Source organism: Miscanthus floridulus, chromosome 11 (genome assembly GCF_019320115.1).
Source record: "Miscanthus floridulus cultivar M001 chromosome 11, ASM1932011v1, whole genome shotgun sequence".
Classification (NCBI taxonomy): domain Eukaryota; kingdom Viridiplantae; phylum Streptophyta; class Magnoliopsida; order Poales; family Poaceae; genus Miscanthus; species Miscanthus floridulus.
In genome coordinates this window covers 24,386,691-24,410,379 of record NC_089590.1, presented here as the reverse complement: position 1 = coordinate 24,410,379, position 23,689 = coordinate 24,386,691, and the positions used below count along the sequence as shown (strand labels likewise).

At 42.9% G+C, this 23,689-nt stretch overlaps 1 protein-coding gene and 1 pseudogene across 5 annotated transcripts; both read right to left on the bottom strand.

Annotated features, from left to right (window-relative positions):
- Nucleotides 1-4,696: 4,696 nt before the first annotated feature.
- Nucleotides 4,697-7,400, bottom strand: LOC136493219 (uncharacterized). Of its 5 annotated transcripts, none has more exons than XM_066489281.1 (3): nucleotides 6,849-7,398; nucleotides 6,052-6,258; nucleotides 4,697-5,113 (listed from the first exon to the last, which is right to left on the bottom strand). In XM_066489281.1, the coding sequence occupies exons 1-3, from the start codon at nucleotides 7,296-7,298 to the stop codon at nucleotides 4,982-4,984; spliced, it is 789 nt and encodes a 262-aa protein (XP_066345378.1). In that variant the 5' UTR covers nucleotides 7,299-7,398; the 3' UTR covers nucleotides 4,697-4,981. The 5 variants fall into 5 exon arrangements, with proteins under 5 accessions (XP_066345378.1, XP_066345379.1, XP_066345380.1 ...); XM_066489282.1 differs by having other exon boundaries at nucleotides 4,697-5,087; XM_066489283.1 differs by having other exon boundaries at nucleotides 4,973-5,927; nucleotides 6,849-7,397.
- Nucleotides 7,401-9,112: 1,712 nt separating this feature from the next.
- Nucleotides 9,113-10,824, bottom strand: LOC136491717 (uncharacterized; annotated as a pseudogene).
- Between the last annotated feature and the right edge of the window lie 12,865 nt (nucleotides 10,825-23,689).

The window sequence follows — 23,689 nt, the reverse complement described above, 5'->3', positions numbered from 1 at the left end:
GTAATTTGGATCATTTCCTTTCATACCTCTCTTCTTTTAGTTGATGCTGGTATGCTTGATCCTTTAACCAATGTTGATAATCTTTTTCCTTCTATCGCTACCACTTATTCAACAAAATCCAAGATGTAACCCGCGACTTTGTCGTCTTGCCCTGCTCGTATCGACTCTTTTGCTTGGCACGACGTCTTCTAATCTCTCTGTACTCACCAGCTGATATTTGCATCTTGGGATCAACTGTTCTAGCTTCTTTTGATTTGGTTGATGTTAGGACCTTAATTTTTCCTTTGAATAGCCCAACATCAACCATGTTTTGATCTCCTGGGAAAGGATTATCATCAACTTTTATTTTCCGAGGCATATCAAATTTGAGCCTCCCCTATTGAATAGCCCTCTATATATGTTGCCGAAAAATTCTACATTCGTTGGTGGAATGAGAAGTAGCATTATGGAATTTACAGAACTTCTTATTCTTTAATTGATCAGGGGGCAACATGACATGACTATCGGGCAACTTGATCTGCCCTTTTTCAAGCAAGAAATCGAAGAGCTTATCTGATTTGGTGACATCAAAGTCATAGCTCTCCTCGACTCTTGTTCCACAAGGATTTGGCACCATTATTATCTTCTTGCCCCAATTCCATTCAGCCGCAGCAACCACTTCTTCATCTTCATAGCCGTCATCAACTGAGTATGGATCATAAGCTTCGGCTACTGTGGTAGTCTTCTGGAACCAGGTATCTCTGTGCATACTCTGGAATTGGCTATTGAGCGCTGCCACTCGTTGAGCCAATTGTCCCAAGTTGTCAAATTCTTATCCCAGCAGCTTTTCTTTCTATATTGGCAGCATTCCTTGAACAGCTAAAGCAGTTAGTTGATCTTCAGCTAAATTTAAGGAGAAGCACAAGTTCCTGGTTTCTTGGAACCTCTGAAGAAATTCAGTGCCCGATTCATTAGTCTTCTATCTTATAGTTGTTAGATCGGTAATCTTCTTTTCTCCAGTCCCAGTGTAAAAATATGTATGAAACTTCTTCTCTAGGTCATCCCAATTGGCAATGGAATTGACTAGTAGTGATGAAAATCAAGTGAAGGCTGGCCCTGATAAGGACAAGGAGAAGAAACGAACTCGATGGGCATCCTCAACTGATGTTTCGCCCAGCTGTGTAAGATATCGACTGACATGTTCTATTGTGCTTATACTGTCTTGGCCAGTGAACTTAGCAAACTCTAGGAGCCTGTAATTTGTGGGAAAGGCAACCAAATCATACCATTCTGGATATGGGCATTTGTACGAAAAGGTCAGCCCTTTTGGCTTCAGACCGAACTAATTCTTCATCATCTCAGTCACCCTCAGCAATAATTCATCAGCTTGCGGATTTGGATTCCTCTGCACCTGCTAACCCATCTGTGGATTGAAATCTCATGTGCCTTGATACCCTGGATTTGGCATCATGTGAAGGGTGTTATAATCTGTGCCAAAGTGATACCCTTGTGGAATCTCGATCTGCTAGGTCCTTTGCTGACTCGCTGCTTGAAGTCTCTGATTGTAGACACAAGGATCCATATCGCTATGGATCCTTTGAATTGATGGTGCTATTTTTTGAGCCGATGACAGTATGTGGCCTAATGTGCTAAATTGATCGTTTGGTTCTGACTTTGCCCCGTCGGCTGTTGCACATGCTGTATTGATGGTTCATGATTGTACTGTGTCTGATTTGTAGTAGTTCCTTGAGTTTGTCCAGATGAACCCTAAACTGTCTGGACATCACCAATACCAGCTGGTGCTGCTTCTTGATGGCTGGTACCGACTTGATTAGTCTCTTGGGTCGACAGATCTAGAATGTTGTAATAAGCCGGCCCACCTTGACCAATTGTAAACCCATAAATCGCCTCTCTCATGGCGTTGTGGAATATGTCCATGAAAGTTTCGTTATGGCTTGATATGGCATCACGAACAGATTTATCAACAACTCCCTTAAAGAAACGTCTATCTTCATCCTCAGTTGTATCCGTCTGCCCATGCAATAGAACTCTTGGTAGTGAAAATTTCTGAACAATTGTGTTGTCATGTGTTTTGGTGTAGGACAACAAACACTTGTTCTGAAACTCTTCTATAGCTTTGCTGATGATACCCTTATCCCCATCAGGTAGATCTTCATAATGCAGCATAAGTATCTCGTTGTTGTTGTGAACCGCCATGATGATTGTGGGGTCCCACCGAGCGTGCTAGAAACGTGTGTCGACACAAAATTTTATGCCGTGCTGAGGACACACGTAGCAAGCTAGAAAGGTCCGCTCGATGGAGCTGAAGATCCGCCTAGCTTTAGCGCAAGGGTGGTCAATCCTGCGTACTCCTCCCGAGACGTGCCAGTCAATTTGACCCTGCAATTGATAAGGAGAGAAAGCTTATCAGTAATTAAGGGCGGAACATGCCGGTGTTGCTAGACAGTCCCGAATGTGCGGCTCTGAGAGACGATATGAAAGGAGATTGACTAAATAGCCGATTCCAGCAAATTTATAAGAATAAATCGATTAAAGCTCATGGGGTTGTGTAAGAAGAATCGGTTATCATTATGAATGTCGTTTAAACAAATACTGATCACTAGCAAAAAGATATCAACAATAATTAGTTCATGCTAAGCCAATGACTGCAAGTAACCGAACTCCTTTATAAAAGAAATAGTTCATCATCATTCAACCATTTAATAGAAATAAATCTAATGAACATATTAGATCTCATCTATCGCTATGACCAGTGGGTCATGAGGCAGAATCATGCAGGCCGTAGAAACAACAATAGACTCGACGACCCTAACTTATTACTAATATCAGTGTGGCATAAGACAGAATCATGCAAATCATAATACAATAATAAGATCATGGGGCTAACACATCTTTCAACCTATCGCTACTTCAATGATCTCGTGATGCGAACTGTTCGTAAAAGCGCTCGATATCGGCTAAAACAGCCGATTCAGGCATAGCACATAGTTAAGATCATGCCCTCTCAAGAACAGATCTATCAAATAATAATCCCTAATCCACGGTGTTAACAGTGGGGTGTGAGGCAGAATCACATAGGCCGTGATAACAGGTCATAGAACAGTTTTCGTTAACCAATAGATCTACTCAAGATCAAACACGCCTTAACCTACGCTATGCACGATCAAGGTTGATATAAAACAGCCGATAAAACATAACTCATCGTTTAAAGTACAGATTAGATCAATTTTAGATTAACAAATGATGGGTTAAAAAGGATATAAGACCGATCTAGATCAATCCCAATCGGACGAAGTGATATTGTTGTAATTAAATAAATAATGGAAGCAATAAGCAATATCGGTAACTTAATGAATCTATCTGAAGAAACGCCACCCTTAGATAGAGCCGATAACTTGACCTTTATCTAGTTCATGCAGTGGGGGTCGACCGGATCGATGCAACCATACTTAAACTAAGCAAGAATCGATAACTAACTTATACTAGAGTCGCAGTGGAGGTCGACCGGATCAATGCAGCCGTATGAACAGATGTATAAGCCATGACAGTACTTATAACAAGCAGCGGAGGTCAACCAGATCGATGCAACCGTACTTGCTGAAGAACTCGCCGAGATTTACTCTACTCTTACTCCTAAGGGGTGGCCGGAGCCGAAAAAGTAAATGACTTGTATATTGGATTGATTGTGTGTCTACAATAGCCAGGGTTTGGTATTTATAACCAGAGCCTAAAAACAAATCCTACTAGAGTATGACTCAGTACAATTTTTTGTATGAAGAAAATATTTATACTTTAAGATAACTTGACTCTAATCTTTCCTCTTTTGTAGAGTCCGATATGTATATTCTCGATGCCAATCGTTATTTGCTGACATTATTTGGAGAGAACCGATCCCAGTATCGCATTTGACCCGACAGATATCAATTCTTACTCAATCGACTCCTTGATTAGCACAATCTTAGAAGCCTGTGATTTTCCGCGTTCTTCTTCCAAATTTTGGTGTAAACAGAAGGTTTTGTACGAACAACCCTGTGCTTGCTAATACAGCTGGCATTCGCTATAGAGCATGAGCCCATGACAGTCAGCAGCGGGATGGTCAGTCCACTGAATCAATTGGAATCTGTTCAGTGCGATGCCTATTGAATCCAAAGCTTGTCTTGCTAGGATACAATTTAGACTACATTGGAGCATAGTTTATCCAAAATGATGGAAAGCTATGAACTTGTCTCTAATTTGTTTATAGACCTGAAGCCCTGAAACTGCCCATATCATTGGCAGCCAATTTAGCCATCTCGACTTTTGATGACTCAAACGGAACCTTAGTGTGGTTCATCTGCGTACAATGCTTTGATATGTAACGAATGGCGAAATACAAGAACCACCACAAGAAGGATTTGGTGTGGCAGAATTTAATAATTTTAGAATTAGCTATGGCTTCTGGAACGTTTGGAATACAACAGCATCACCAACGACTAAACGCTGCAGAATACGTAAAATCATGTTCAAGTCAATGTGACTTTTTCGCCAAGATATTTTGTTAATTCTTTGCACTTTTGCAAACTATGTCTGAGATCAATCGAAGTCATCATCACAGTTTACACAGACCAGGAGCAGCAACAGCTATGTAGCTGACCTCGAATTTTCATCAATAGGAATTACATTCCTAATGCTTCATAATTCACATATTTATTCAAGATTATTCCGTCAACCTTGAATCTTCAATTGAATTTTAGCTAGGAAATAATGTAAATATAATGACCAGGAAGCACTTAGTTTTGACACTGAAAAGTGAGAACTAAATGTGAATGATTCCAGTATGGTGATTATCTCAATAGTTGGAAAGAAAATTCTTTCACTGTTGTTCTACTTGTGTAGTTATTATTTGCAGGGAAGGTACATGACACACGATTCCATGATACAAGAAAGATGTTCATCATAAAGATTTATGACACTCTTGCACCCTGAAGCTATTTGCAGAAAATTAGGCCAGCAGAGGTACGCATTTGTTTATCACCAAGAACCACAATGCAGTTATCTGTTGTTCTAAGATGAGGCTGAACAGCTTCCCAGATCTTCTTCTTTTGGACCTGACACAAGTGGAATGATGCATTGCCTGCATTGCTCCGAAACAACTTCAGCAGCATGACTAAGATTCCTACGTTTTTAGTATAATATAAGGCCCCTACGTTTGTTTAGTATAAATTGGTTCAGTAAATTTCAATTCATATGTATTACTTACATTGTTTTTTATTTAGAGGAATTAACAAGGTTTTCAAATTCAAGCTTGTTTCACATCCACACTTCCACAGGACTAGTTCTTTCACCACATTTTGTTTTACCTTAGAAAGCACCAAATTGCAGTGTAAGTTGCTAGAAATACTAGAAGATATATCTATTTATTTCTGTTATTTGTGTCCACTAGATTTCTTCCTTAAGAGTTCTGACCAATACCAAGTCGAAAATAGACTCTTTAACTATGGATTTTCCAATTGAACTTGCAAAATGATGTAACCATATGTGTTCTACAATCTATATGACATGCTTCTATCTAAATAGCATACTAACATCAGAGCTTAAAAGATGTAGTTGCTATCAAAATATGGTCCATATGAAATGATCTTTTCTCAGACATCTGATCTGTGGTCTATCTACAATACTAAATTGAAATGTACAATGGCCCATGCAAATGTCAAAGATACTTAATTAAGTTCATTTATGAAACACAAGAAAATTATTTAGCATGGTAACATAAAAACAAGAACATCAAATGACATCTCATTTTTATTTTGATGATGCTGAAAAATGTTTCTAGAGTTCTAGGTCATGCTTATCTGGAAGTCCTATGACATGATATATCTGCTGGATGAGTGGTCGCCTACACCTTCCATTCAATAAGGTGTAGAAACAATAGCAAATCATTGCAGAGGCTAAGAAAAGCAAGCAATAGTAAGCATTACTTGCACATAAGTCAACACTCAACACCCAACCAGTTGTTAACAAATCATTCAAAAGATAGGAAAAATGTCTTAAATCTGTATTATTATGTGATACCTGATTTGGTGATGCAGGGTCAGATTGACGATGCATTTCTTCTTCTGAACCAAACCATACTCTTTCACCAGGGAAGGAACCTTCTGGAGGGATGAGCAGCTCCACATTCTCATGGGAAGCATCAGAGGCAGCCATGAGCATGCCATTTGACTTGATGCCACACATGTTCCTTGGTTTGAGGTTAGCAAGAACAATCACGTTGCTGTCCTGCACAGGTCACCAGAATCAAGAATGAAGTAATGGATGTAAGTTACAACATGGATACAATCCACATGATTCGACAGAAAATTGGCTATCAGGCCCACATTTCATAGACTCAGACAGACCGACAATTATATCCACGATGATGATTCGATACACTCTATTTGTTGAGACAATTTGGTCCCCAATTTCTCTAACTGTTGATCATATATGTCCGAATTGGTTATACTCAAGTTCAAATCCAGAGTGAGCCATGATCCATGAGGATTTTTTACGCTAACCTTACATTGTCCTTCTCTCTGGAGTTTATTTGCAACATATAAAAATCAAACTAGATACACTGGAAATGTCATAAATCATAACTGATAGAGGTGACAGGTGTTTGTCCCTTTTAATTGATATATGTACTCTAACAAAGGGCGTACCTACTACAGAGAGCTTCCGCTCTGTGCGGGGTCTAGAAAAAGATATTAGTGGCGAGCCTTACCCTCGCCTGTGTAGGAGACCGCGACTCAAACCCAGGATAGGCTTATTACTAATCGATAAATAATGGATACCGTGACTCTACCACCGGACGCAATTTATCATGTGCACACCTGGAGCTCTTTGATGGGGAGGAAGTTGACAAGGCCGCTGCAGATGGTCCGGGGCTCCACCTTGCCTACGTCCACCTCCTCAACGTAGAGCGTGTCCGCCTCCGGGTGCCTCCACGCCTTCACCACCCGGCCCACCTGGACGTCCAGCAGCCCCACTAGCTCCTCCATGGTCGGTTCCGCCTTCTCGTTCCCGCCCGGCACGGGGTGCTTCGTCTCATCCACCGCATCCTGCGGGGGCAGCGGTGCTACGGAGTCCTCCATTAGCGATAGCGACGTCGGAGATAAAGAGCAGAAGAGATTCCTGCCGGATCTCGGCGCCGTCGCCGGCGACGGTCGGGCAGCCAGGAACGAGACGGCGCCCGCGCGGGGCCTCGCGAGGGTGAGCGGAGAGGATGAGGACGGGAGGAGGCAGGCGCAAGAGGCGAACGCCATTCTCGCAGCGGCCATCATACTGGTGCCGGAGATAGGGATAGGGCTGGTGCGCCATTCTCGCCGTTTCCACCGCAGAAGAGCGCAGCGGAAGCAGCTAATCTATTATTATATGGCAGAATTGGATTCTTGCCCAAACAATTTTCAGAAGAGATTTGCCCTTACAATTCGAGGAATTGGAGATTTGTCCTTCAGCTTTGCCATTTTAAGCCTTCTTGGACCCACTTGCAGCGCTTGTATTTCTGTATTGGACTAAAATGTCTTTGGGTCCCATCAATCTTTAAATCAACCGAACCGGTATTGAACCCACGGTCTTCTCTCTATCTCCCTCACCGGTTTCTCTCTCCCGTGTTCTTCCTCGTTACCTCAATCGAAGAACCCTAGCCATCGATTGGAGGCCAGCGCTCGGGTGACTGGAGGTGGCTGGTCGAGGCGGGCGCGCGCGCGGGCGACTGGAGGCGCACGCGTGGGCAACAGGCGGCGGGCGCGTACGGCGACTGGAGCTAGGCGCGCAGCTCCTTGAGGCCGGCGCGCGGCTATTGGAGGCGGCCACGCGGCGAGAGGCGGTGGCCGCGCAGATTGAAGGCGACACCGGCGATTGGAGGTGCCCCATTCTTCTCCTTTTTTCCATGGTACACCCCATTGTCGTCGTGGCCCGACCTTTGGCGCATCTACTTCTTATCGCCGTTGACGCCCGCCTATCTTTGTCATGTGCATATGGTGCCTGTTGTTACCCAGATGAGTGGCAGTCAGTATATGGGAGGAGGTGCTGCTGGCTCCAGCTCGGGGGCATCCAGAGCTCGACTTTCGCCCCACTCGTGGACTGCCCACACTGCAAGGTGAAATTAGTACGGATCCGAAGCAAGTAGCAGGCCACTTTTGGCCAGACCTTCGTCAAGTGTTCGAACAACATCAAAGTAAGTCAATTTTTTGTTCAATTTTGTGCTTTTGAATGGTAGTCATGAAGGTATGGTTTCATCGGTTGCAGGATGACCCAACTACATGTGGCACCATCATGTCCGAGAAGCAGTATGAAGATGTCCTACGCAATCTAAAGCAACATCCAATGAAGAAGGCGATCCTTCCTAGTTGTGCAGATGGTGGACATGGGTTTGTCGACCCTATTCTAGAGTTCAAGGAAGATTTCGATAAAATAAAGGCAAAACTTGATAATGCTGTGAATGATGTCTCGAAGTTGAAGGTGCAAGTAGAGATTCTAAAGAAGGACTATGTCATTATTGCAGCCGTGTGTGTAGGTGTAGTCATTGGTTGTATTCTGAGCACAATTTGGAAGTGATGTAGCCGTGTGTGTGGCTTTTGCCTATCAGATGTATGACAATAGCTATTTGCTAATAATTGAGTTTGGAATTTGCAGCCTTGCTGCCATTCTGTTATCTATTTGAGCAATGTTAGAGCTTAGGCTCCTGAGGCTGTAGCCAATTCTTAGGTCTTGCCAATGCTTAGGTCTGATAGGTCTTGCCACTTCTCCTAGCATAGGTCTTGCCGACCATAACAAGCAATCTAGTGGTGTATGATGTCATATAATTGAGCTTTGCTCTTGTCATTCTATCATCTAATTGAGCAATGCTCTTGTCATCAAATAAAATTCAGCAGGATTCACATAAGAATTTTAACTTGTTCACTTCCATCATAGATCACACACAGTTTACAGTTTGCTGCCATCAAAGGCATGTAGTTGACAATTCACTAACATTATATTACAAAACAAAGGTCATAAAATATCTAGAAATGCACCATCAGTCTCAGTGTCCTCCACAGAACATGTCCATCAGGCTTCTCACAACCTTTGCTAGAGGAGCAGCAGCATCCTTCTTCTACTTCTTCTTCAACGGTGTTTTTTTCTTCTTAGAAGTTGTCTTTTTCTTTGAAGCCTTCTTTTTATTCCCTTTGGATGGTCCAGCATCATCAGCTTTGGATGGTCCAGCATCATCATCTGTCCTCTTCTTGTAAATGCACTTTTCATTAAACCACAGTACTAGTAAAATGCATATAACAGTAAATAATTCAAATAAAATCTTGCCTTTTGTTGGGTCTAGCAACTTCACCATCCTCTCCAACCATGTCAAGCTTGTAGGTCTTCTCGAAGTGTCCAAAACCTCCACACCGTTTGCATCTCATTTTCTTCTTATTGGGATTGTTCTCTAGATAACTCCTAACCCTTTGCACCTTTGGCCGACCTGCTGGTCTTCCCAACAACGGTGGGTGAACCTTGAACCCAAGATCAACTTCTGGCCACTGGGACCTGTCTGTCATTGGTTGAACCCTTCCTTCATAGGCAGCTCTGAACTTAGCAACTGAGTAATACTCATGCACGAAGTCAGCTATCTGCATTCCTCTATTAGACAGTATCCATGCCAAGGCATGCTTGCATGGCTTGCCAGTTACCTGCCATTCTCTACATGAACAATTCTGATTTTTTAGATCCACAGTATGCCTTCTCTGGTTGTTCCAATCATCAAGTAGTGTCACCTCAGCAAAGTCATCATCACTAACTTTCACCTTGACAACCTTCAGATTGGTGCTTATAAGATTCAGTTCCTTCAAAATATCTGGTAGGATCCCATCTTGCAGCTGTTGTCCAATCTTCCTTCTAATATACTTTTTCTCCACTATCAGCTCCCTTAACCTGTCTACTAACTCATGGATGAGAAGACCTTTCAAGTGCTTGATCTGAGAATTGAAACTCTCAGAAACATTGTTAGTCAAATAATCACATTTGCTCTCTTTAGAAAGGCACTTCTATACCAAATTCTACCATGATGCTGGTCAAGGTACTTAAGTGCAGCTGGAGCATACTCAAAAATTTTGTTCATATGCCACTTAAACATATAGTCAGTATAGCTCTTAGCTGTAGGGTAGAGATGGTCAGTGAAAACATCCCCTGAGAAGTGTTTCATGAAGTTGCTGTACATGTGCCTCATGCACTCCCTATTTTCAGCTTGTGGAAAACAGCCCCCATAGCTTTCTCTAGTCTTTTATAAGCATCTGAACACAAAACTAGTCCTGGTGGGTCTCCTATGACTTTGTGCAGATTTTTTAGGAACCAGGTCCAGTTGTCCTCAGTCTCTGAGTCAAAAATAGCATATGCTATATGGTATAGCCAGTTGTGCCCATCAACACCTGTTGCTGCAACCAACTGTCTAGTGTACTTTCCATGCAAAAAAGATGCATCTACACCAATGAAAGATCTACAACCAGCTAGGAATCCATCAATGCATGGCTTCAAAGCAACAAAAACCCTCTTGAACCTATATTTTTTACCAATCTTCTCTACCTCTATGTCTACATGACTTCCAGGTGAACTTTGTTTTAGTTGAACAGCCCAATTGAAAAGAAGTTGGAAGCTCTCTTCATACGTACCATGAACTTTATCCAAGGCGACCTTCAATCCAGACCAAGCTTTTGAGTACTTTAGTTTAATTCTAAGGTCACCCTCCAATTTCTCTGTTGCTTCCTTTGCTCTCTTTGTTGGATTCTTCTTTACCCAATCTCCAAGCCTATCTGCACACCAGCCCTGAGAAGCCATTACTCTAAGCTTGGTGGTAGGACAATCGTGATTTGAAGGAAGCTTTTTGATCTACAGAAAGGCAGATAGACATGGTAATGCTTTTGCAAATATAAACAAGAACATTTATCAAATACAAAACAACAACTACAAAGAATGTACCTGTACAGTTTTCTTATCAAAAATGGTGGAAGCGTGTATTCTCCAAGGGCATCCCTCAGCAGCACACCTAGCTGTGAATCTTGACTTATCTGATTTGTACCCAGCAGCAAGCTCAAACCCCTTATTCATAGCATAGTGCCTTATTGCTTTTCTGAATGCAACTATATCAGGAAACAACGCCCCCACCTCTATTTTTGGGTTGTTTTGATCATGCAGTACTTGGACCTTGAGAGGGTCAGCATCATCCACCTCTGCCTCTGCCTCAACATGGAAGAATGGATCAGATGGCTCAGCATAAGTTGGCTCAGCCCTAACATTAGTGTTAGAATTGTCAGATGGCTTTGCAAATTGAGGAGCAACCGGCACAATCCCATACATGGCCTCATCATCAACACCCACATATTCCTCAGCATTATCAAATATATCAGGTTCTCTGTCTGGCTCGACATCAACAGCTGCCTCTAGATTATCAGGAGCAGCATTAGTGGGTTCTTTAGACATGTTGGCAGCTGCCTCTGCCTCTAATTGAACATTTGCATCATCATGAGGAACCACACATATAGGCTCCATGGCATTAAATTCAGCTTCCACACAAATTGACCTATCGAATACACCTACCACAACCTCACACCTCATCTCCTCCTTATACATTTCAAACAAATCTAGCATTTGAATCTCACCAACTATTCTGGCATCCTCATTCAATCTTTTGTCAAAGAACCAAACAGTGGGTGTCTAGTTACTGCTCAGATTCAATTCAGTTGCCATATTTTTCAACAGTAAGTCCAGTGACATTGACCCATACTCCACATCCCACTTAAACACATGGCCTTTTGTGTAACATTTCCTACTAGCAGAATCTTTGGAAGCAAAACCTTGGACTTTAACCTCTAGCACAAACATTCCATCCCTACCATGCAGTAAATCAAACTCCAAATCAAAGTGTATACATGCACAGCTAATCGATTCCACCAAATCAAGGGAACTGTGGTCACCACAATTAATCAAGGGAAAGGAGGAGGAAAGATTACCTAGGAGCAGTGTTCTCCATCGTTGCCGCACTAGTGTGGCAAATCGGCGCACCCGACTTAGGTCCCTCCATCAGGGCGCCTCCATCGCCACCACTGGACACGCACAGGTGGTTAGGGTTCGTCGCAGCCGCAGATCCTATTGTCGTGTGTCGGCTTTCAATCGCCCGCTGTCTCCACTCTCCAGTTCTAGGGTTTGTTGAGGGAGAAAGGGGAAGAACATAGGATGGAGAGAGAACATAGGAGGGAGAAGGGAAAAGCACGGGAGATGGATGGATGCGGCTTTAGCCTGTTCGCCTCTCCCTTTTCCTCTTGTCCAGGGGGCATTTTGGTCCAATACAGAAATACAAGTGCTGCAAGTGGGTCCAAGAAGGCTTCATACGTAGAAAAGGGCAAAGCTCAGGGAGGGCAAAAATATGAAGGACAAATCTCCAATTCCTCAAATTGTAAGGGCAAATCTCCAACTTCTGAAAATTGTAAAGGCAAGAATCCAATTCACCCTTATTATATATACTAGTCCATCACGCGCACCCTCGCTGAGTAAATAAATTCAATTTTTTTGGCAAAGAATTTATACTAGTCCAATTCACCCTTATTATATATACTAGTATATTAAGACGATTATCAGATACAGATGTAGAATTTTTTTGGCAAAGAATTTATTTCTCCTTGACCACAGCTGACTAAATAAATTCAATTTAGTGTGTTCAGAGGGAATGCTGATAAGATGAGTAAGTTAATATAGACACATGTAACCTGAAGATTCAAATGGGCAAAAAAGGAGGAGCCCAGACCTGGTTAATGCTGGTACCATTGAGAATCGACATATTGAATATGTAAGAAACCAGGAAGGCAAATGTAATCAGGAAATGACATCTGCAGAAAAATGTGAACAAACTGCACATATCAATACATTAGTGAACCACTAAATCAAAGAATTAATTGAACTGAGAGGTGGGAAATACACTGCCTATACACAGGTAACTGGATTGTGTAAGAAGAGACGACAAAGCTACAAGAATCTTAATTACCATTATGTCAATACTGTAAGTAACCTTTCATAAAAGAGATCAACAAGAAGAACAGGTAACATGAAAAATAGCAGCATTTATATAACCAAGACAGAAGATATTGCCAATAAAATATTTCTTTTCAAACTAACCTTTGAGTTTCAGAATTTCTGAAAGCGCTATGGTGCCAAACTCAAAGGCATTACCATTTCAATAATCAACAACTCAACTCAGACACTACATGGAGTAAGTAATGGGAAAATAAGCTGAGTAAAGAGGCACACAAGAAATTGTATGATAGAAAAGAGCTCAGGACTACAAACTACATCCACATTCAGTGGAAAAGCAACTCAAGTATACAGACTGCAGAAACAGTCACTTAAAAAGTTGTGCTATGAAAGGATGCTAACCCAATTATACCTGCAAAGATTGTCAATGTTGTTGGTCTTGACGGATGCAGTAGCGATTCCCAAACCTGAAATGTAAGCCATGAAGTTCTTGAATGATTTGGCGTAGCAGGCTAAAGGCTCTGTCGATATTCCTTGAAATCATGGATACAGCAAGTAAGAAACTTAATATACCTAGGAATATAAGAAAGAAAAAATATGGACCGCAATGTGATACAAACAGCACATCCTGTTCACACCATCTCTATGTGCAACTGCATTGCCATTGACTACTGTCAGTCAGGCTCTAGAAAAACTAAGAGCAGCAAAAACTAAAAGCATAGATGAAATTACTCTTCAGAAGAATTATTACATAATAAATCAGCAAATGGCTCACCTCCATGGCCATAACCCATTTTGATCAATTGGTTCCGTTCCGTACATGCCATAGTCAGCCCTCTATAAACAGATTTCGAACTGCTGAATTAATTTAGGAAATGAGAAAAGAAAACACAATACAACTGGAGAGAAGAGAACACAGCAGTGCATTGGCACTCGGCCTGACCAGTACCTGTGCCGCCGCAGTTGACTTGAAGCATGCCTCCTAGGGATCAACACGGAGAAGGCAAACAGTGGAGCAGCAAGCACTGGAGCGCAAACCCTAGAACAGAAAATCCAACTTAATGTGGGGGAGAAATCAGATGGCAAAAACAAAAAAAAAGAGGAAACGGGAGTACCTGAAAGACGGTGCGGAGGCCGGTGATTACAGTCGTCCACCGCAGGGATCTGAGAGAAGAAAAGATGAAGATGGAATAGCAAATCTAGATCGAGATCAAGATGGAGGAGGGACGAACCAAGTGTCAGTACGACAGCGAACCCTATGGTTGTTGGAGCTGGCGCCACATCGGGAGAGAGATACGGGCTAAGGGAGGGATAGCGGCTGTCGGGCAGCGCCAGGAACTACCACCGGCGCGCCACCTCGCCGGCGCGCTGGTGCGCCGCCACCGTAGGGTCCTGGCAGGTGACGCGCCTCATCGGGAGAGGGAGAGAGAGAGGCAGCGCTAGCGCACCGCCTGCGGCCCGGTCTGCGTCGTGGCCACCTTGCCGGCAGAGGGAGAGAGAGAGGAAGGGGACGGGCACGACGGAGGAGGGAGAGACGGCGCTCGTGGGTCGTGGGGCTCGGGGTCGGGAGAAGACGATAAGGGCTCTGGAGGATGTGGAGCGTGAGGGAGAGAAGATATTTCGGTGGAGGAAGCCTGAACTTTAATCTCTGAATTGGACTCGGACGGCTGAGGCATCTGGAGGTGACATGGATAGCTTAAGAGGTGGCCAAAGTAAACTATTTTGGTAAGAATAGATTATATATTATACACCTCAAAAATCCTTACAGGTATCGTCAGTGTCGCCCCGCCTCACGATAAAAAAAAACCAAACAAAAACAAATACGGCAAAAAAAGGTACGGCAAAAAAAACACCAGTACAAAAACGTTTTAGAAGCAAACTCTTCCATATCCCATGACGTTTCAGAAATAAACTCTTACACATCCCCATTTCCAAAAAAATATCGTTTCAAAAAATTCGGGCAAAAAAATCAAATACGGCAAAAAAAAAGATACGGCAAAAAAAGGCGAAAAAAATGTTTCAAAAAAAAACTCTTCCACATCCCCGTTTCAGAAACGAACTCTTCCACTCCCCATTTCAAAAAAAATACCATTTCCAAAAAAACAAATACAACAAAAAAAACGTTTGCGAAAAAAACATATACGGCAATTCTGAAACAAACTCATCCCGATCGAAAATCATATACCGCAAAAAAAAACCGTTTCCAAAACAAAATGACTGATTACATGCCGATGAAACAAATCATCGAGTTTGGCTCTGAAAAAACTTGGTCTCTTCACCGACTACGGCGTCGAGTCCAATCAGCACCTGCGTTGCCTGTGCTTAATAAATCCACGGGGCGTTTTCATAATGTTCTGAAGGATGTAGTCGATGAACGGGCATGTTACTAGATGCCTCGTCATTTGGCACACATTGGCCCGCATAAGCTCACATGCCTCTGTGGCGATGGCCGAAGACGAGGAGTTGACCCGAAACGCCTTTGAAGACAAGAAGGTCGTAGGCAGAGACGTCGTTGACAACGGTGAAAAGGATGAAGAGGAGGTGCAGCATATGTACTCGTAACTATTAGCAAAGTTGACGTCGTAGAATGTGACGACGATGAGGGCAAGCAAGGTGCGAGGACCGGTGTGGCAACGGTGATGGAGATCATTCGTGACAATGGACTGCCCTTTGTGAAGCTTCATGGCCGCGAGGGGTGTGTACGCAAACGCAAACGATGAGAAAAAAAAACAAATCCTCGCAGACGGACACTCCAACATGAAAAATGGACAAGAATGCACAGAGCAGATAGAAAGATAACATGGTTCTATATATATATATATATATATATATATATATATATATATATATATATATATATATATATATATATATATATATATAAAGAAATTTAGAAATAGTTTAGGATGGCCAATATAAATTTGTGTATTAGTTTTTTAATATTTTATGAAAATAATGAAATTTGTCATCGTAGATGGCATGAGTAAAAATGTGGTCCGCGTGTAGCGCACGGGCATATATCTAGTAGAAAGATAAATAAATAAATAAATTCTAAATTTTATTTTTATTATTAACCTTACAAAGCATAATAGCTTCTCGGACATAAGCACCGGCCATGTCGCCTTGAATCCTAGTCATCCGATCTTCGGTTCAACGGCCCACATCGCTTGGATTGGATTTCCCCCGGAGCAGCTTCTCCTACTTCTCCTGACCTTGTCCGGCTTCTCATCAAAATCTAGAGCAACAAATATATATCGGCTTCTGCTTCTCCTTCCAAACGACCTTCCCGATCCTTCTCCTCCTGACCCTGATGCCTCTCGTCCCACAGGCATCGCCTCCACTGCGTACGCCCCCCGCCTTCCCCTCTCTCTCTCGCTCTCCCTCTCTCTCTCCCTACTTGGAAATGTGCCGGCCCAGCCTTAGTGTCGCTGGATGGCCGTGCGAGGCACTGGCAGGGCGACGGCGGCCCCCTGGCTATGCCACAGCGTCGTGCGTCATCCCCGGCGGCGGCCGTCCCCGGCTATGGCACGTCGCGAGCGGTCCTCGCCGTTGGCCGCCAGCGAAGGTGCCCCCGATGCATCCTCCTCCCGCTGTTTCGTGTGTGGTCTAGGAAACCCTAGGTGACTCTCCGTCTCCCGATGTACTGCTGTTTCTCTCTACCCGTAATACTAGGTAATAAGTACTAAGAAAATATTGTGGTATCTTCGTCTTGTTTGATTAATGGATTTAAGTAACGCGTATGAATAAATATCTTTTCAACGATTATCCTTCTTCAACATCTAGGCTCCCCCAGGGGAAAGGGATATATGGGCTCCTTTTTAGGAATGTAAAATCATTTACCGGTTTGGTTTTGCCTGGCCCAAATTATTTGTGATGTTATGATCTCAAATCCAATACTGAAATTTGTATCTCTTTTCTGATGATAATTGGTGGTTTATAGGGTCTAACTCATGCCTATGTTCTCCAGCTCTTTGCAGGAAGGAAATATGATATGGAGTTCAAATCGAAAATTAAATCAGGTGTCAACTTCAGTGGTGCACATGATATGGTTTAGATCTATCTGTAGCGGGATGATTAGTGTATCACTGAGTTGTGGGTTCACATCATCTTTTTATTAGTGAGTTGTAGGTTCACATCATCTTTTTATTTTTGTGGTGACAACAATTTTTAAACTGTTCTTGCCATGTTAGTGCTCCAAATTTGTTTGCTAAGTTTGCATTTTGGGCCCATCTTTTGGTGCTTCAGTTTGTCACATAATGCATTATTGTTGGTTTCCGTTTTCAGAAAATTCATTATTGTAATGAGGTGCATAAGTCATTGTTATACTTTTATTCACAAAACTCATGCTTAACCAGTTGTCTCATTGTCTGCCAACCATACCCATAGATTTGATTGTTAATAATGTCCGAAAAGAAGACCATTCTGCTTGCTCGAGTGTCATGTATATCCCAAAATGCTTGAAGGTTTAATATTATGCCAAATATTTTAGCAAGGTTTGAACGACAATCCTAGAACAATATATGCAGTCACGATTATCGCTCTTTTATCACTACTACAGATTGATATACCACTGTCGCCACTTTCACTGCCATAGCGATAGAGCGTGTGTTTAGTTCCCACCCCCAATTCCCAAAAAGTGCTACAGTAGCCATCACATCGAATCTTGCGATACGTGCATGGAGCATTAAATGTCGACGAAAAAAAACTAATTACACAGTTTGGTTGGAAATTGCGAGACGAACGTTTTGAGCCTAATTAGTCCATGATTGAATACTATTTGCCAAATAAAAACGAAAGTGCTACAGTAGCCCAAATTCCCAAATTCTGGGAACTAAACACGCGCAGAAGCGACGGTGTTGTACTTCCATCGTCAGTTGGACCGATAGCGAGGGCTCCTAAGGAAGGAAACCGGCAGTTAAAACTTCTACCACCCACGGATTAACAATAGATGCAGCAGTGGTATTTTCTCCGTCATATGAAAAGCTGAGCCGACTGGGATAGGCGTTATGACCGCCAGCCCTACACGACCATTTGGTGCACCGGTGGTAGTAAATTTTAGCGTGAGTTATTTCCCAACTACTACCCACAACACAGTTACATCACCGTTACTTTCACTTCTCCATCTTCAAGGTTGGCGCATTGTTCCTCTCTCGCAATTTATGTGAACCATCGCATGCCTCGCGCCAAGCCACCGCTATATCAAAGGCAAGGGTAATGCTTTCGCACTTCACTGATGGATCTTTGTCAGATTATTTTTCTCTTTAGTGATCTCATTAGGAAGGAAGCTCTCATCCTACTACACACTGACTATCGCAGGCTCTTCAAAATGGAGGAGGCCCCCAACAATAGGAACGCACTGGCCAGCCTCACAGAGGATATTGTTCATGAGATCCTTTGGTCACTCCTTGCTCTGCTACAAATGTGTCTGTTGCTCCTAGAAGCGTGTCATCTTCGACAACTGTAAGGTGCTGCCCCAGACTATGGCCGGCTTTTTCTACGATGGCGAGAATGGTAAGCGAAACTTCACCAGCGTCACTGGTGAACACCCCGACTTATCCTTCTTGCCCTTCCCTAGTTTTAGGGTAGCTGTCTTAGATTGCTGTAATGGTCTCATCCTATGCTTGTACGTTGAGGCTGTTGGATCTCACCATGTCGTCTGAATTTATGCACAACTAGAAAGCTGCACTTTCATAACGAATATCTTTTGTCACTAAAGAAGTCAAATTCGTCATAATTTTAGTTTTATGATGAATTTATGATGAAAAATGACTCGTCATAGAAGTCGCATCATACTTGAACTTCTGTGATGAATCTAGAAATTTGCCATAGAAGTGGCTTGATCTGTGAAAAAAAACTGATCATCATAGAACTATTTTGGCATGCATGGTAGGAGGCAGCCATGCTAGCGGGTGCTTCCATTGGAGATGCTTTCCACGTGTACATACTATAGCCGGTTGCATTGGAGATGGTTCGGGTACGTGTTACCCTCTTACTGCACAATGTGGCCATCTCTGGTTCTTTCACATTTTAGGTTCTTACTGGACCACGTGTTGAGTCCTTGTTGTTCCACAGATCAGTTTTCTATTGGCACACATATCGTGTTGCGGTTGGGTCACTTGTCACTTCTTCATTGGACCATTTGTCATATTTTTATTGGTCCATGTGGCATGACCACAATACCCCATGTATCTTTCTTTTACTCAACCACGTATCAGGATGCTATACATCCACGTGTCAGTATTTTATTTGGCCAAGTGTCGCGCCCTGAGCTACCCATGCATCTTTTTTTATTCGACCACGTGGCAAGACAAATTTGTACCACATATTTGGTTGTATTGGCCCACGTGTCCTATCCTGGCACTTACACGTGTCATTCACTAGTTTGTCCATGTGTCATATTCTTATTTAATGACGTGGCCAGTGCCAAATCTACCACGTGCCCACCAATCATTACATTAGAAAAAATGATTTCAGATCTACGCTGCTGTACAAAATGACTACATGCATAATTATATTGAACCTGAATCAAATAACAATAGTTTAGCTCAACAGCAAACCACTAACAGAGTTCACGTATCAAGCCACCACAAGTTCACATCAAATTAGCAAACAAACTGTATGTTCACTGCATCAATAAGACTAAGAGTTACTAGTGCTTAAGAGCATGATATGCTCATGGAGCTTATTGTACTCCACCTACTGCTATTTCTTGAACTCCTCAAACTCCCTTTCAGTGTTTTCTGCCTTCCTCTTCAGTTGATCCACTTGTTCAGCGAGGCCAGCTGAACTTTCCTATTGAGCAGCAAGCCATTCCCAAAGTATGGAGCAGCTTGTCCTGATACCAACATTCTTCGATGAAAAGGTGTTGCAGCTGGCCTAGGAGAGGACCTTGGAAACAACATCAGCAATAGGTTCTACTTGTATAGTTTCCATAGCTTCCTACGAAAACCAAGGAATAAACATTAGGTTACAGATTGTGCAAGAGGACTTAAATTGCAGAACTAAGAGATTATTTCATTACAAGTAATGCATAGGTCTTCCTCAGCCTACTGCCGATAGAGATTCATAAGCACAATGCATAGGTAACATATTAACTGTTGTAGTAATTTACAACTTCAAAATGATGGTGCCACTTTATTCTCCTACTTTTCCTTCTTTTATGGCAATGGCTACAACAAATTTGAAGGAAAGCAAATGAAGGTACTTATCACTGCTTCTCTTGTAGTATCGCTTAGTCCCATGTTTCTACTGGTATGGAAGTTGTTGATGATTCCCACTGCATCAACATCTTCATGAGGTCGATCATGTTTTTCATCAAGCACTTCTTGATCGTGTCTTGCGTTCTTCCTTTTTTTGTACTTCTGTTAAAATTGCACATGCCTTCTATTGATGTAAAAGGCATTGCGTATTTGATATAAAAAGAGTAACACAATCATCACTTACATATGCTTGCAGGTGGGAAACATAGGAGCGAGATCCTATAACCTAGTGGTACTTGACTTTTGCACGGTTTCGCTTGTTCTGCTCCGAGACTACCTATAACCACAATTATGTTAGACTGCAGCCCAAGTAGACCACATAAAGACTAGACAAGAAATAAATGAGTTCACACACACATACAAATCTTGTTCTTGGAACTTGACCACTTTTGGACAAGGGCATACCATTGCGCATCATTCATGCAAGACATAGGAGAGGTCTTTCTGATTTGATCAGTGGGGACGCCATTGAAGTAGGATTGCTTGAACATGTGCCGTGTCTGCCATATAACAAACTAGAATACACTCGTGCATGCTTCTTTTGTTGCTTCATCATTGTCATCAATGGCCAACCTCAACTATAGAAGTGTGAATGCAAATTAAATCCATTACTAAGTTGCTCAAGGCAGAGTTGAATGTCAATAGAGGATATACATACTTATAGATAGCTTGGCTACAAATTCATTGAGATGTTCAATCCATCGCTTGTAATGTTTCTAGTGAGGGAAAATTGGTAATTGAGACCTGACTACTACACCTCCCTCTGAGGCAAACTTGGCAGCTTGTAATGGATCTTGTGGCCTTTTGTTCCCCTTGACAACCGAGATGGGCATCCTTTTTCCCATTGATTGGGTGGTTTTGTGAAGCAAAACTCCCTTAATTGCTTGCCTTGACTTCCTCGCTCTTCTCTGCAATGGTACTACATAGTTTTCATACATTCAGATTGTTAGAAAAGTAACATGGATATCAAATAGTGTGACTTGATTTATAGACATGTCTATGGTAATACCAACCTTCGCAAGTTTGGTCATTCTATGGGTGGGGAGGTGGAGTCTCCTCTTCAGCATGGCTAAGGTCATCTTCACATGACTAGTCCCTCACAAGGCTTTGTTCGCCTTGTGCGTGTTGACTTTTGGACCTAGTTGGAACTCCAAGATGCTACAACTCTGCAGACTAGTTGGCTCCACTCTCTTGGATTGCCATCCCCCAGGATCCATATCGGTGTTGCCTTTTGCCCTACTGGAAGGGACTTCTCTATGACTTGTTCAACCCATATCCTGAAATTGGAGAAATAAACTTAAGCGGCAAGCATGTAAAAATTGCATTGCTATCCACACAACAAAGAATTGAATTGCACTGCTACCTAAACCAACCCCTCTTCCATCCCAACCTGACAAGATAGAACAAGCACCTCAATTACAAGGGGTACCGGCTCTTCTAAATCTGTATCTATATCACCATATCCCTGAACATGCTCCCCTGCTTCAGGGTGATATTCTGGATGTCAACATGTAGATTACAAAGGCATTTATTGAGTTAACCTTGTATTGGATGTCAACAAAATAGAGGAGTGTGAAAATTAGGCGCCTAAACTACAGCTTATATAGAAGCTATTACTTGAATAAAGCACATGTGAACTACAACTTATACGGAAGCTATTACTCAAACAAAGCACGTGTGAACTACAATCAATAATGAAACATGTAACCCCATCACTATTTACATGTCCTAGGTTCAACCACTAGAATACAACATACATCATAAGGAATTGTTTGGATGCACATGTATTCATCTTGATCCACATGTGTTGAAGTGGAATTAAACTAAGTTCCATTCCAATCCATTCCAACACATGTGGACTGAAGTGGATACACATGCATCCAAACAAGGCTTAAAGGAATTTGGGTACCTCTTCCTTTTCCTAGCTATGCTGCATCGTCAGCACGGCCCTCTTATCATCCTGGTCATAGAAGTGGTGAAGTCAACGTCGATGATGGGGTAGCAGATCTAGTGTGGTGGTCATCAACGATGACGCTATGGCTCAATCATGATAGGTGCCAACGTAGGGGGTTCGGATCTGGCCTGTACCGCTGCTGATGGTGGTCCTTCCATCGTTAGCGGACTTGCTGTCGATGAAGGGGATTAGATCTGGCTCTAGCTCTGGTGCTGGCTAGGGTTTAGAAAGGTCTAAGAGAGTGTCGGTGATTTGTAAACCAGACTAGTAAATTTATATGATTGCCATGCTGCCCTAAAAAGACGATGGTAGCATCCAAAAGACATGGGGATTTATACTGGTTTAGGCTAGAGGCCTATGTTCTTAGAGATGATCGAGTGCGTGTTCCTCGCTTGAATGCTTTGAAGTTCTTACAATGACAAGTGCAAGAATGGTGGAAGGGGTAGGAGAGCTGGAGCTAGGAGATGACCTGCTCGAAGAGAAGTTTCAGGAGTCTAGAGATTGTGTGGATCCCAATGGAGATGGTGCCCTAGCTGCCCTTATATAGAGTCTGGGGGTAGGGCATATACAAAGAAGGAGGTTCTCCCGACCGAGGGGTCATGAGCCTGAGGGAGGGAACCTAGCTAACTTGGCTTGCAAGTAACACCATCTTGTGGTGCTTGTTTGGACGTGGTTGTCATCATGGTCTTGTGCCCATGTCATGGTGAGGTGTGGCATGGTGCTACTGTGTTGTCCGTGGTGGCACTATAGGCACGGTGGTGGTTCACCAGCCATCCTGTGCGACATGGTCTTTGCCATGGCCTTCATCATCGCCTAATCTCCTAGGAACATTGTACATGAGTTGGTAGCTGCCCCTAGGTCATCTATCATCTTATTAGCTTGCTGAGTTGGTGGCTACAATCCTAGGCTCAAGGGTTGTTGTTCCTGTTGGCTTGGATGGCCTCTAAGTCAAGACCATCATCGTGGATCCCATCTAGTAGCGGGTGGAGATGTACATGTGTCTCCTCAAGTCGTATTTGGATGGTAGGTCACCGTACTGGCCATCACCACTTGGTGGTGTTATCTTGTCTCTGTTGCATGGCACAGGAATGGCATCTGACCAGGCTGAGTGACCGCTGTCCCCTTGGTACTTGCAGGATTAGTGCAGCATGTCCACTTTTGTTAGAGCATATGTGCTTGGCTAGGCTCGGCCTCTCCCCATTCCTCCCAATGGTCGGGACAGTGGAGAGGTCGTGAATCTTTATGCGGTACGCGGCTTAAGGTAGAATGGAGGGGTCGTGGCCGATCCTAGCCTTTGCACCTGGCCTAGTCCACTTGGCTTAGCTAGGCCTCAATCATTTGGGCTTATACTAGCTCGCATACCATGGGCCACTCGGCTTGCTAACTAATCGATGCCTTGAGACACTCGGCGATCATAACCCAGACAGTAGCCCCTGAGCATTTTTGTGATCACAAAGTGATCGCA

Bases quoted from the DNA above. Each gene is read 5' to 3' on its own strand.
- LOC136493219 (XM_066489280.1), bottom strand. From the start codon at position 7,298: ATGATGGCCGCTGCGAGAATGGCGTTCGCCTCTTGCGCCTGCCTCCTC. The intron at 6,259-6,848 runs GTGTGCACATGA...TGACCTGTGCAG, and splicing joins TCCCCATCAAAGAGCTCCAG to GACAGCAACGTGATTGTTCT.